This window comes from Gobio gobio, assembly GCF_949357685.1.
Source record: "Gobio gobio genome assembly, chromosome: 14".
Classification (NCBI taxonomy): domain Eukaryota; kingdom Metazoa; phylum Chordata; class Actinopteri; order Cypriniformes; family Gobionidae; genus Gobio; species Gobio gobio.
The window spans coordinates 44,865,023-44,880,385 of NC_137107.1; the positions used below are offsets into that span (position 1 = coordinate 44,865,023).

Genomic DNA, 15,363 nt, shown 5'->3' on the forward strand with positions numbered 1-15,363 from the left:
ACACTACTTCCATCAAACGGCCTTTCAAAAGCAACCATTTACTGTCCAAAAGGCAAAGTTTTAAAGAGTACCGTTTTAAATGAGTATTGAGTACGGTTTTTAACGGTATCTGTTGATGTTGCCTGTTTAGGTCTCGCATTTTGGAGCAGTTAAAAGATCTAATTTTGAAATCCTGGGGCAATGCATAAGGAAGATAATTTATGCCACAGTGAAATGGAATCATTACACTTAAATTTAATTAAAGTTTTAGATTTTTAACTTAAGGAACTATGGGAATAGCTACAGTGAATAGTTCATTTCAAAAATAAGAGTTCATTTAAAAAATAAAACCCAGAATGTGGCCTTTTGTGCTCTACACCTGGTAAAATGCATATCAATTGAAATTTGACAAATGAGGCTGTAATTTGGATCACATTTCTATCCAAGTCTGTGCAGAAATCATTCCAGCTGGAAATGCAACTTTTCATAATGAGAAGAAATGCAAGGAGCATATTGAATTTAAAATTGTTCCTATGCAATGAATTCTCCTTCAGTAAATGTCAGACTTTCTTACCCCATGGTTTTTTGGTGGATGCTTCTTATTTCCACATCATAGCTGCCTGCTCCAGTGATGGTCTGGAAAGCCATACTAGGGTCAACCTGACCCCAGATCTTCGAACCAAGTCGATCGAGAATTACCATAAAACAGTGGAGGGCTGGCCAGAATGGGTCAGAAGCTGGGTTATCCTCTGAAAAATAAGAATAAACGTTTTAAGTGGATTAATGTTATTACCAGTCATATTGATTATATCCAATTACATAAAAAACAGAAGAAAATAAAAATCACAAATTCATGACATACCATTCTTCAGCCTATCCATTGTGTTGAGTATGCAAAGCGGGATGTTAAACTGTCCCATGAACAGAGAGTCCATTGCCTCAGCGCTGAGCTGAGTTAGCAACATACAGATGCCTAGAGGGCACAAAATAGAATGACTTCAAAAAGGTGATATTACAATCACCATAACATGAGCGATAAAAACCATTTGCCTGTTCCAGGTCAACCTGATACCATGTCCTATTCAAGTACAACATATGAACATGCATCTGGCTAGGATATGGTGCCACACTTATTTGACTGTAGGTACACAGTAGACACCAGAGAAATCCATCAAGGCCCATGAATTTTCAATCCCTATCCTTTTCGCCTACATATCCAGTCTCTATACTAACTGCAGGATGGTAAAATTGACAAGAGCAGAGGAGCAAAAACTTGGAGACAATCCAAAATGTCTCAAATTTAACAAGTTTAGTAACAGAAGGAAGTAAGGAAAGACCAGTAAGAAAAGAGGATTTGTAGAAAACTAACAAACAGACCTAGCCAGTAATTCTTCTTATTTTGCGAATCATAGAGGTGAGACGGCAGCATTGGTATAGTGCCCCCTGCGTAAGACCCAGGATCCATGTCTGGAACATCCAAAGATATTCCAAGCTCAATGACATAAAACATGCAAAAGAAAATCTCTTGAAGGTCATAGTAAGCGTCCCGGTCCACGCTCTTCATGGTCTTTGCAGCATCGATTGCCCAACGCCGCACCTGAAATAGAAAGTTGGAGTAAGAACAAGGAAAACAACCAAAAAATTATGTAAACAGAGGTCCAGTCGATTCTCTTATATGGCTTTTTGACTGAATTACCTGTTCATTGGGATGAACAAGCAGCAGATATGTTCCTTGATACTTCTCAAACACAGTTAAAGACTTATTCATTTCCTGCAACTTACACAGAGCCTTTACCACCATATCACCTGTAGAGAAAGAGGAGAAGAGAATGTCGAAAAGAGGCAAACACTCCTTCACATCAGATCAGACATTTTTTCATTTGATTCTGATTGGTCAATGGACCCTGTGATGACATTTCCACAGTCACTATTATACTTTGAGTATTACCTTCCATCCAGTGTGTAATACGGCTATTTTTTGAATGTAAAAGGTCTGCAAAGTATTAAAGATCAAAGTGCATGACAAATGAGGTTGTCGTCTCCTAAAAGAATCAATTCTTAACTGCCGTCAGCAATTCCAGTCTCACTTCATATTACATACCTACTTAAATGTAACAAATGTGTATAATGCCAGCCTATTGTCTTGATTGGCTGCTTGTGAAGAACGTCTACTTTGCCCTGACCTCAAACACTGTAGTTGTAACTGAGACTGGAAGAGTTTGGTTTGTGTGTGACGTGTCGAGAAGATGCTATTTTAAGCACTACAAATTTAATTTGCATGCACTTCAAAAAGGATGAGGACTGAGGAAGTTTCCAGACCCGAAATTCAGATATGGTAATAGGAGTTTAGTTTCCAACACGCATTGCAAGCAGAAGACTGGGCCATCTGACCAATCCGAGCAGAGTAGGCTCACAGAAAGGAGGGGCTTAGGGAGACTGAATCTTCGAATGAACCATTTTCAGGTCATTCTTTGAAGTCACATGCAAATGTATATTATGAGAAAAAGTGTTTCTGATCTTTGATGTATGTAAAAAACTTTAATACATTTAAAATGTTTGTCGTTCTTGCATTTTCTATATTAAAATTCAATGTACATTTGTACAATTATACTTTGTTATATTACCTTGTAATTAAATGACAGAAAACTGGTTATCGCTGCTGTGTGGGTGTTTCTAATATAACGGCTGTGGGAGTGATGGCAAATTTGACATTTGTCTCTTCTGACTACTGTAAATATCACAGGTTTACATAACTAAGCTGTACAAACAAACTGTTCATCAAAAATAACAGGAAGCGGATGAGACCGGAAGCCTTGACACAATCAAGTTACAATGGCGATGCCCACTTTTACGTTAATAATAAGGGGAATAATTGTCAAATATCCATGTCATAAGAGACCATCTGCGTTGGATGTTTGTAATCACCCTGTCAGTATCACACCAGAAACTTTCCAGTTTTCAGTCCTGATTGTTAACCCACACAGAATGAGGTTGGTTAAGGGAACATGACTTACAGAGTTTACGGTGACAAAGCAGGTACGGATACTTCAGAACTTCAAAAAGTGGGCAGCGGAGAGAGTCATGGAACTCTGCAGGCGAGATTATTGACACGGGCTTCTCGTGATCATCTTCAATGATAAATATATCATCCTCTTCCAGCTCCTTGTTCAGATAGTGTTCCAACACATGCAGGAGTCGAGCCTTTTCAATTTCCCACAAACACTGTAAGAGATTGAGAATTAGCATCTCATGCAAGGTGAAACAGTACAACATTGCACTAGCAGTTACACAGTTCTCAATTAAACCCTCAGGGACTGCATGAACTGCTAAAATGTACAGTATACCTTGAATAAAATGCACGTTGCTTTGGATAAAATCATCTGCTAAACGCATAAATGTAAGTGTAAGGTTTGGGATTTCTAAGGGCTGAACTGATCATAGTTGATCCATATAGACCAGGCCCTACCTTTGTTCATGCATGTGATTCCCGGGTTAATTGCAAAGTTTAACCATCATAGAGCGAAAGATTCAACCTCAAGCGCAAGAGGAAGCAACAGAGAACTCAATTTGATACACATCGGAGGAGGGTTTCCATCCAAATGTGAAGCAAATCTTTTCAAAGTTCACCCAGTATTAAAACCTTATAGTATGCCTCCTGAACACTTTCCATATATGGCACGTGTCTCACTTAATCATTGCGTGATACTTTTGTATCCTTTTTGTAAAGTTTTAGCCTGGTCGCCATTCACTGCCATTATATGGAGGAACACGCAGGACGTTTCTTTCTTTTATTTCTGCTTTTGAGGTCTGAAAAAGATAGAAGGACATAGGCCATTAGAACAACAGCAGGGTGAGTAAAAGATGCCCATTTTCATTCCAGGGTGAACTATCCCTTTAATATAATTTCATTCCACTTCATCTTTTGAGTCTTTGGTGATCTGTTGGCTGAGGCTGGATTCCCCATTGAAACATTGTAAGGTTCACATCATGCCCTTTTTTGAAAATTTTTTTTTTAGAATGGGCCATTATTATTTCACTCTCCATCAGACAATTTCCATTGTTGTAGAAAGTCTTCTCCCTTTCCAAATACATTTTTTCAAAGTCAAGGAGTTCCAGATACCAAAGATCAGACTTCATGCCAGCTGAACACCTAACAATCTCAAATGTTTTTCCCTCTCTTTTTTTGGCTCAAATCACCAATCTCCTTCCACAATTATTTCATTAACTTCGTTCTAAATGTTGCACACTAATAACATGTTAATTTTTATAAGAGTTTGATATTTATTTTATACTTTAATGTTTTTCTTGAGATTAAATACAAGTTTAAGAACATTTAACTGGAAAGAATAGGCCTAATACCCTCAAGGTTTAACAATAGTTTAACAGAGGTCTCAAGTTTCACAGGGGATATAGTATATTTTATTTGAGAAATGGTTTGTTTGTAGAATAGCCTGGAAGCACTACGAACAAAACCAGGGACATTTAAGCCTGTAGGCTTCTATAAGCCTTAATTAGGGCTTGTTTTGTTTGAATGAAAATCATCTTTTGCTCTCCATTTTGGCCGACCGTTTTTGTCCTGAGAAAACCAAGTTTTTTGAAAACATCCTCCCAAGTGGATACATTTGAAAATGATGCATGTTTATACATTGTACTGATCAACTTTAATTTATATAGCACCTTTCACAAAACCCAAGGACGCTTAACCAACAGCAAGGGAAGGGATGGACAATAGGGGGGAGGATAAGGAGAAAAAAGAAAAAAAAGGAGGAGAGAAACCAGAGCAGCTATGGCCCATAGGCTTCAGTGAAGAGGTGTGTTTTAAGTTAGTTTTTAAAGGTTGCTAGAGATGATGCAGAGCGGATGGCATGAGGAAGCTTAGATGTTGATAGATGATAGATGTTTATACCCAGTATTGTGCCATTCACACTTATACTGTTGCTAAAGATATGTTACTTTGTACAATCTTGCAAAGACAGTCCTGCAAAGACAACAATTTACCCATCGCCGCAAGTTTGATTGACAGGCAATCTGACCAATCACACTGCAATTTCTGCTGTTTTGTCCGACAAAGCAGTCAGGAGAGTTAGTAGATTAACGTCGGTGGACTTAACCTGGAAAAACGGTGTGTAAAGAGCCACAAAATGCTATTTATTGTTTAAATTTCTTTTTTTTTTTTTAAAGACAATTTCTAAGTTGAGACCGTTTCATATCAAAAGTAACTTGCCCTGTCCGTCGGCATGTCAGTGTCCTATTTGCTCCGCGATGTATTTTCTCTACATGCGTGTGGTGTGAGAGTGCCATGGCTTGTCGGACATAGCAACAGTAACTAAAGGGGGCGGGTCTTTGCAAACGGTCAATTACTGTCCTGAGGGAATATAAGGGTTATTGAGTGCAACCAGAAAGCATCAGTGAATTGTGAGGCACTTTCATAAATACAATGATTCTGCCAGAAGAATAGCATCCATCTTTATGATCTGAGCTTTTATGCATGCACAGTAAGGTGATTAGCATTTTCCAACGTTTCAGTATGGACTCATGGACCACGCTTAAATGCTAGTCTGGACAGAGCATTTTGAAATGAAAAACACCTTTTTCAAATGCGTCCTGATGTATGTAGACGTAGCATTAGGCCACTATAGCCATGCCCAAAGTTGCGAATGTAACTTGGCCACAATTGCCATCCAGTGAGTAGAAGAAAAACAAAAATTGAAGCTAAGTTCGAAAGCAAGTTGCTGCAGTTAGAAAATGTATTGTATATGAAAAAATACTCCGAGGCTCAGTGTTTATTGAGTTTTTGTCTGCACACTCTGTCTTATCTTGCTTACAGAGGTGGACAACTGTCGTTTGGGGAACTGTCGTTTGGGGAACAGTGGTGGACGACTGCCGTTTGGGGAACAGCCGTTTGGGGAACAGCCGTTTGGTGAATAGTGGAGAACGACTGCCGTTTGGGGAACAGAGGTGGACGACTGCCGTTTGGGGAACTGCCGTTTGGGGAACAGAGGTGGACGACTGCCGTTTGGGGAACAGAGGTGGACGACTGCCGTTTGGGGAACAGAGGTGGACGACTGCCGTTTGGGGAACAGAGGTGGACGACTGCCGTTTGGGGAACAGAGGTGGACGACTGCCGTTTGGGGAACAGAGGTGGACGACTGCCGTTTGGGGAACAGAGGTGGACGACTGCCGTTTGGGGAACAGAGGTGGACGACTGCCGTTTGGGGAACAGAGGTGGACGACTGCCGTTTGGGGAACAGAGGTGGACGACTGCCGTTTGGGGAACAGAGGTGGACGACTGCCGTTTGGGGAACAGAGGTGGACGACTGCCGTTTGGGGAACAGAGGTAGACGACTGCCGTTTGGGGAACAGAGGTGGACGACTGCCGTTTGGGGAACAGAGGTGGACGACTGCCGTTTGGGGAACTGCCGTTTGGGGAACAGTGGTGGACGACTGCCGTTTGGGGAACTGCCGTTTGGGGAACAGTGGTGGACGACTGCCGTTTGGGGAACAGTGGTGGACGACTGCCGTTTGGGGAACAGAGTTGTAGTCCTGCAAGACAAGTTCTAGGAGGAAATTATACGGAGCAACTTTGAAAACAGACTTTGGCTATAGCATTTCAGATGCTGTGCAATGAGATCGGTCCATTGGTTAGTCCAGTTATGTCCCAGCACGCAAAGTCACATGACTTTTGATGCACGTCAAGGATTTTATTCTGTGAATGCGTTTCCAAAAAAAAAAAAAAACAAACAGATCAGACTCCATTAAGTTTTTTAAAGGCGCTTCCATTAAGCATTTACGCAAAATCCCAAAATTGGTGGATGGAAACATAGCCTGTCACACACTGAATGGAATGTACCAGTCAAAGAAAGCAATAGATATATTTGTAGCAAGAGATTGAAGATGAGCCATGAACTGTATACAAGTGGAAGCTGAATTGTTTCAGTCTTTTTTTGTCTCCATTTTATGCTACTCGTATCAATACAACAACATTCTTGGATCAACAAATGTTTGTCTTTACACAGAACTTTGAGCAGGCACAGAGCAGTCTTAACTCCTCAGTCCTAACAGTGTAAAGACAGACTAAAGGTGATGATACATGGGGCAACTTTTTTGAGCAATGTTACAAAGCAATGTTGCTTGGCCACTTACCTTTTGGGAATGGGCAACAAATTTAGATACTTTAGATCGGTCAACCTGTGTGTAATGTATGCCTACTAGTGGTGTTGTCAAAAATATAGATATGTTTGGAGCTCCGTCAAATTGATTCATAATCCTTGATTTTCTTCTTAACACTCGCTTACAAACGAATACTTTCTATTATTTACAGCGTGTGAACATATCTCCGATACGATTCTCTACAAAAAAACAATCGGATTGCTTTGATATCGCTACTTATATCCGACCTTCCGCTACTAGCCGTAGCCCGCTAGCATTGCACGCGTGGTAACTTGTTTACACCCGGTAACGTTACCAACTGAAACCTACAATTCGCCATCATAACACATCTGCTACAATGGCGAATAACTCGGATGTGTGTCTAATGTTACCTTTGAGTGCAGGTGAGGACACGTTCGAGCTGCATTCGGTGCAGTTGGAGTTGGAGTCGTTGGAGAAGCAGATTTGCGGCCTTCTAGACAGACAAGCTGTGCTGAGAGAGCGAAGAACAGCGCTTGAAACATCGCGCGCCGATGCTCTCAAGTCAGTGGATAGTAACATTTTGACTCCGACCTCGTCTACTCCGCGTGTTTCTCTGCACAGAACCCAAGCACCCAGGACGCGATCATCATCCCTGGCTTCGTTCACTCCGGCACCGACACAGCACCATGGACCCTGGGTGTTTCCACAGCGGAAGACGCGAGCCAGGACCAGAGCGAGGACGTCTCCGCCCCTCCCGGTCTTCGAGATCTCCACCCGGAACCGCTTCTCCCCTCTTCGAGAGACGGAACGCGACGCTGCGGTCATCGGTACTTCCATCGTCCGGCATGTCCACGCTACCTCAGGTAAAGGCAAGGTTATCACTCACTGCTTTCCTGCTGCTCGTGTTCTCGATGTCGCTGCGCAGTTTCCCGAGATCCTGAACGGTGACGAGCGCATCGGAGCTGTCGTGCTGCACGCGGGAACAAACGACACCAGGCTGCGGCAGACGGAGGTTCTGAAGAGGGACTACAGGAGCCTGATCGAGACGGTGCGCAGAACATCGCCTGAAGCAACGATCATCGTTTCTGGACCGCTTCCCACATACCGACTAGGACATGAAAAGTTCAGTAGATTATTTGCTCTAAATGAATGGTTAATGTCATGGTGTAATGAACAGAAGCTGCTCTTTGTAAATAATTGGAATCTGTTTTAGGAGCGACCTAGGCTCTTCCGTCCTGATGGCCTTCACCCCAGCAGAATCGGAGCGGCTCTTCTGTCGGACAACATCTCCAGAGCGTTGCACACCACCAACATATGACTAGCAAGTCAAAGTCCAAATCACAGTATTTGCTGTCCTAACTTAATTGACATAAGTACCAATGTAGAACATTATATAGAAACGGTGTCTATTCCTCGTTTAGTGAGGTCAAACATTAAATCTACTGTAGGATCTAGGAAAAATCTAATTTTGATTAAACCAGAAAAAAAAAAAAAAAAAAAAAAAAAAAAGCAATATTAGTGAACAAAAACAATTTCTAAAACTAGGTCTTCTAAACATTAGATCGCTCACACCTAAGGCGGTTATTGTAAATGAAATGGTCTCGATGTACTTTGCCTTACTGAAACCTGGCTTAAGCCAAATGATTATTTCGGTCTTAATGAGTCTACTCCACCAGGATACGGTTATAAGCATGAGCCCCGTCTGATTGGTCGTGGCGGGGGGGTTGCAACAATCTATAGAGATATTCTTAATGTTACCCAGAAAACAGGTCACAGGTTTAATTCGTTTGAAGTACTAGTGCTAAATGTTACGCTCTTAGATGTAAGAAAGAAATCCGTATTATCTCTAGCCTTGGCTACTGTATATAGACCTCCAGGGCCCTATGCTGATTTCCTAAAAGAGGTTGCAGACTTTCTCTCAGATCTATTGGTCAACGTCGATAAAACATTAATTGTTGGAGATTTTAACATACACATAGATAACACAAATGATGCATTAGGGGCTGCGTTTACAGATCTATTAAACTCCTTTGGGGTCAAGCAAAACGTCACTGGTCCCACTCATCGTCTAAATCACACACTAGATTTAATTATATCACATGGAACCAACCCAACCGATATAGATATTAAACCACAAAGTGATGTTGTCACTGACCATTACATGGTAACTTGCATACTGCGTACTGCTGAAATCTGTCATGTTGCGCCACGTTATCGACCAGGCAGAACAATCCTTCCAACCACTATAGATAGATTCTCAAATACCTTACCTGATCTGTCTCAGCTGCTAAGTGAACCCAAACAAACAGATGAACTAGAGGAAATGACTAGCAGTATGAGCACCATTTTCTCTAGTACATTAGAAATTGTTTCACCAATTAGATTAAAAAAAGGTTAGAGAGAAAACTAAAGCACCATGGTACAACAGTGCTACACATGTTATCAAGAGAGAAACTCGTAACTTAGAGCGTAAATGGAAACAAACAAATTTAGAGGTCTTTAGAATCGCGTGGAAAGATAGTATGTCACGTTATAAAAAGGCCCTAAAAGCAGCCAGGGCTGAGCATCTCAGCAAACTAATAGAAAAATAATCCAAGGTTTTTATTTAACACTGTGGCTAGACTAACAAATAAACAAGCATCGCCTGAACAAAATATTCCGTTACAGTTTAGTAGTAATGATTTTATGAATTTCTTCACTGAGAAAATAGAAAGCATCATAAACAAAATTGTAAATGTACAATCTTTAATGATGTCATATGATTCAACCGCAATTATCGCCCCTCAAGAACTACTACACCGCTTTACAACTATAGGACAGGAAGAGCTAAATAAACTTATCATTCCATCTAAACCAACAACATGTTTATTAGACCCAGTACCCACTAAACTACTGAAAGAGTTGTTACCTGTAGTGGAAGAGCATCTTCTCAATATTATTAACTCGTCTTTATCTTTAGGTCATGTTCCAAGAATATTCAAGTTGGCAGTCATAAAACCTCTCATTAAGAAGCCACAATTAGATCATAATAACCTAGCAAATTACAGACCAATTTCAAATCTTCCATTCATGTCTAAAATACTAGAAAAAGTTGTGTCCGCTCAATTGTGCACTCTCTTGCAAGAAAATTATATCTATGAAAAATTTCAATCAGGATTCAGGCCGCATCACAGCACAGAAACCGCGCTCGTTAAAATCACAAATGATTTACTTCTAGCTTCTGACCAAGGCTGTATCTCAATACTAGTTCTACTCGATCTTAGTGCTGCGTTCGATACTATAGATCATAAAATACTCTTAGATCGACTTCAAAATTACACTGGTGTTCAGGGACAGGCATTAAACTGGTTTAGATCCTATTTATCAGACCGCTACCATTTTGTCTGTCTAAATGGGGAAAAATCAAAGATAACGTCAGTAGACTATGGGGTGCTGCAAGGATCCGTGCTAGGCCCTCTGCTATTCTCAATATATATGCTGCCACTTGGTAATATTATAAGAAAACATGGAATTAATTTCCACTATTATGCTGATGACACTCAATTATATATTTCATCACGACCAGATGAAAACACTAAATTATCTAAACTGACAGCGTGTGTTGAAGATATTAAATACTGGATGACGTGTAATTTTCTTCTATTAAATTCAGATAAAACGGAGGTATTACTTATTGGTCCAAAAAACTGCCCACAAAACCTCTCACAATACAACTTTAACTTAGAAGGATGTCCTGTCACTTTATCCGATACAGTAAAAGACCTGGGTGTTTTATTAGACCGCAACTTGTCTTTCGAAAATCATATTTTCGTTAGCCTCATAGCATAATTGCCTAAGTCATATTTCAATGTTTTTGGTAAACAAGAAAAAAAACATTTTTAGGTATTTTTTCACAGTAAAGTTAGGCAGACATCTCAATTGGGCCAACAAATGACTTAGGCAATTATGCTATGAGGCTAACGATATGTTACAAGAACGGCATTTTTCCACCTTAGAAACATTGCTAAGCTACGTAACATGCTATCTATTTCTGATGCAGAAAAGTTAGTTCATGCATTCATGACCTCGAGACTAGATTACTGTAATGCTTTATTAGCTGGTTGTCCTGCATCATCAATAAACAAGCTACAGTTAGTCCAAAACGCAGCTGCTAGAGTTCTTACTAGGTCAAGAAAATATGATCATATAGCATTCAGCATTAATATATAAGCATTAATATTCTGAACAGCAGCTATGCTAATTATTTCCCATCTGCTTTTCTGTTGTTATCTCGGGACACTAGTCCCGAGGTAACTAGTTCGTCAGCTCCAGCTTGTATCCAGCCTCTCATGGAGACTTCAGATGCCCCGACGCCTGTGAAGAGACGACTCAACACCAGCGTTGTTATGGCCTAAATTAATACATGATTGATTAACTTATTCTAACATTTTTCTTTAACATTCTCTTTCTAACATTTTTCAATGTACATTTATGAAATGCACTTTCTGTAAAGCTGCTTTGAAACAATGTGTATTGTGAAAAGCGCTATACAAATAAATTTTAATTGAAAAATTTGAATTGAATATTCCGCTGTATCGATACTGAAATATCTGAAACGATACTAATTTTCTACAGTATGGATATCAGCTGCGTTCTCCTCTCCGACAGCGAGTTGACACGCACCCGCCTCCTCTCATTCAGTCCGTTTAATCCTCTGAACATTGCGAACGCGTGTTCTGCTGGATTTTTGTTAGTATTGGTGTGACCGGTCTGAATTTCGCACGGGGTTGCACATGACGTTAATTCTACTAATTCCCACAGATTTCGCACTCGCATGTGAAGCATAGACACATACCGTAATAAAGCTGCCTCTGACATACAAGTGCAAAAATGAGCTCCTTTTTCCAGCTTATTAATGGTCAAATACACTCAAATGTCTCAATTCCCATCTTGGTGAGTTTTAACGTAAATAGAGTCATAACCAGCTCACAGGAACAGTGAGATCCATGCGTGCGCCAGGTCTTAAAGGGACAGAAGTTATTTATTATTCAAACTACAAAAAGACAAACTTTCACGAGTACACATATTCTGAATGCCTTTGGCAGAATTCAAATGAGCCATTTTAAGATAGATTAATTCCAAGATTACAGTGAGATTTGTCATCTGCTGACGTTGTGCAAGTCCCGCCCCTCCTCCACTGTGATTGGATGGCTGGGTTAAAAGTGACAGTGATGAGCACTGCGTTTTACCCAATTTTGAACAGTCTCCAACTATCGGTGACCTGTAAAAAACGCTGAAGCATTTAGTATGAAAGGAGATGATCAGCACCTCGTTACGTTTGCTGGCTGTGTTTTTTTTATTTATTTTTTTTATATATAAACGTGGCGCCTCCTTTTGAAAACAATTGGAAAAATATACCAGCCTTCGGAAAAACGCTTGTGTACACACGGCCTAAGGGTGTGTTCACGTTTGTAGTTCGGTTCTCTTGGTTCTTTTGGTCAGGACCAAAGAAGAAATTGATGCATTTTGTCCTGGTTCACCTAGCTTTCATGCTGTCATTACCACCAAAGTTTTTATGGTGTATATTTTGTGACAGCACTTACTGAAAGGAGGGGGGGGGGGTTCTGGCATCCACTGCTTCTTTTATAAATATACTTGTTTTTGATAGAAGCATCCAACACATGTTGAAACTATTTACTCTTCTAGCTGACCATAGGTCACATAGGAGACGGGCTTAAATAAGACCGCAGTGCCCTAGGCTCCATGGTCAACTACAAGAGTCAATATAAAAGTTAACGTGTTGGATGAGTCTCACAAAAACAAATGAGATTGTGAGAGGTGTTGTCCAGAACAAATGAGATGTTTCATCCTTACATCTGCTATATAACACAATATGTTTTAGTCCCGAGATTCTTTATGTTAGTGAATAAATGCATAGATACACTGTGAAGCTCAATGGTCTAGTGGTAGAATTTTTGTTACGCGTGCCAGAGGTTCTGGTTTCTAGAATCATTAGATCACCATTGTATAGTTTATTTTTATTTTTTTTCTCTTGTTAAAACCAGAGATGTTAATCAGTGATTGTACATCAAGAGCAGGGACACATTTGCATGCATTTTGTTTCGTGATTTCAACAGAACAAATAGAGTCTCCACAACCTAGATTGTTTTAGCCTGGTTGTTCACACCTCAGACTTCAGAAAAGTCTAAAGAAATGGGTGTGTAAATCTGTAAAAAGGGGGAGTGTATGGGGGGACAACAACCAATAAAACTCAGAACTGCAACACACATTATACAGACACCCGAATATTAAAATAGGACCACAGAGAGAGGGGAAAAAAAAAACCTTGAGGGCACCTTAACGCATTTTAATAATCTAACCCTAGATGATAAACTGCCAAAACGAGGGAGAAATGCAGAAGAACATTTAAAAGGTCTAATAATATTTAATACATTTTCACTACAGTCTCTGAACAAATGACAAATGTCAGTTTAACAAAGAATAAAAGGCAACATTTTTGCCCATTCTTTGAATTTTTGGTCAACATCATTGTCTTTTGTGTTTCAGAATCATCATGTCATCGTTTTCATGATCAGAAGTACGGCTGTATCAGTGTCCTTATTTGCGCATACATTTCATTTGAAGACGACGTGATTAAATATGTGGGCATACACGGTGGTGGTTCATGTTTAGAGCACTAGTAAAGGATATGAAATATGTCCATAACTTGAAACGCGCTCGCTCTGTATCTGATCCACGTGGTGGTGAGTGTTGTTAAACTCGTCGCAGAGTTCTGCACAGAAACCGCTCTCATGCGCGTTTGAATTCTTCGCTGTAATGTACATTACATATCGGTTCACATCTCAAAAAAAGTTTTTGGGGGTTTCATTTAATTGAGATGTTGCAAGTGCAAGGCCTCAGATAACTACCGAGCACAGGCCGCCTCCTCCCACACACTCCTGGTAGAAGACTCAGATATATATTGCCCCTTATCCTCTTTTTGGTCTCCTCCTCATGTTTCAAGTTAATCTAGAAATGTGAGATACAATGTGAATAATGCTTCTTTCTGAAGGTCAGTAGGCCTGGGAAAAATGTCTAGGGAGTCAGATAAAATGTATCCAATTAAGAAAAGAATAATTTACGTTCATCAGGTGGGATGTTGAAAAAAGTTCTTAAGACACTGTAGGCGTTTCTCAATGTCAAGGAAGGATCCTCGGAAGCCAGAATTCCGAGGATGCTACGTCATCGACATCCGTCAAAGGACTGTTCCAATGTCGAGGATCCTCTGAATTTCAACCAAGGTCTGAGTCGTTCGTTCAAAAAATATGCCATATACAGGAAAGGATGCATACGAGTAGCCTTCGCGCTCTCAAATCACCCACAATCCTATGCGCGCAGCTTTGCTATCTTGTTCAAAAAATACAAAATATCGGACGTTGGCGGAGTCGGAGCGTTAACGGGGCAATATGCTTTCAAGTGTAAGTATTTACGTTACCAAACATTTGTTATAACCGTAGTAAATATAAGTAAAGTTTAACGTTTAAATGGCAGTACAAATTACTACCGTATTGATATTATACAAATTACGTTATTGATGGCTAATGGAGCTTTTCACTGACGTAATGACGCAATGATGTGCACTTGCTAGCCTGTTTCATTTACGTGTTCTCCGAATGCTAAAGAGGAGCCTCGCCTAGCCTCTGAAGGAAGTGACTTGGAAGGACCAGTCCTGCAGAGGAAGTATCCTTGATATTGAGAAACACCTATTGTGTCCAAAAATCGATACTTCCCTATGATGTATGACGAAAGTCCTTTTTATCTTGTGACTTCACATTCTGGTTTGGTTCCTTTATGTTTTTTGGCTTGTGTTTTTATATTTCAATAGAACTCGGTCTTGGGTCTGCTTATTTGGTGCACACCAGGGTTCGGATGGCAACAACATTGACAATTGAACCAAACCTGCCAAGTGTGAACACTAGTGTTCATTTCGTCAGCTATTTTTGTTTTGTTTAGTCTCAGTCCTGTGTCAAATGTGCTTTTTAGCTATCATCATATTTAGTAGGGATGCACCAAATCCAGGATTCGGGTTCGGCCAAATATTGGGCTTTTTGACAGGGTTCGGTTTCTGCCGAACCTTAGAATTTTTCTCCACCGAACCTGGAACGTGTGAACAGAAAAAGTGTTGTTTGGCAGTATTCTCAGTCAAAAGAAAGCGATTCAAGTTGAGCTATATGAACAATTTGCAATGCCGATTTGTCTCGTGGTGGCAAGGAC

General features: G+C 40.3%; 1 protein-coding gene across 2 annotated transcripts in view; it reads right to left on the reverse strand.

The window, feature by feature from the left end:
• Positions 1 to 15,363, reverse strand: part of setx (senataxin) — a 39,894-nt gene that overhangs the window by 17,749 nt on the left and 6,782 nt on the right. For both annotated transcript variants that reach the window (XM_079834069.1, XM_079834070.1), the window contains exons 3-7: positions 2,994 to 3,201; positions 1,676 to 1,785; positions 1,357 to 1,576; positions 842 to 952; positions 554 to 728 (exon numbers count right to left, since the gene is read on the reverse strand). In XM_079834069.1, coding sequence (XP_079690195.1) covers positions 554 to 728; positions 842 to 952; positions 1,357 to 1,576; positions 1,676 to 1,785; positions 2,994 to 3,201 — 824 coding nt within the window. The remainder of the gene's footprint in view (positions 1 to 553; positions 729 to 841; positions 953 to 1,356; positions 1,577 to 1,675; positions 1,786 to 2,993; positions 3,202 to 15,363) is intronic.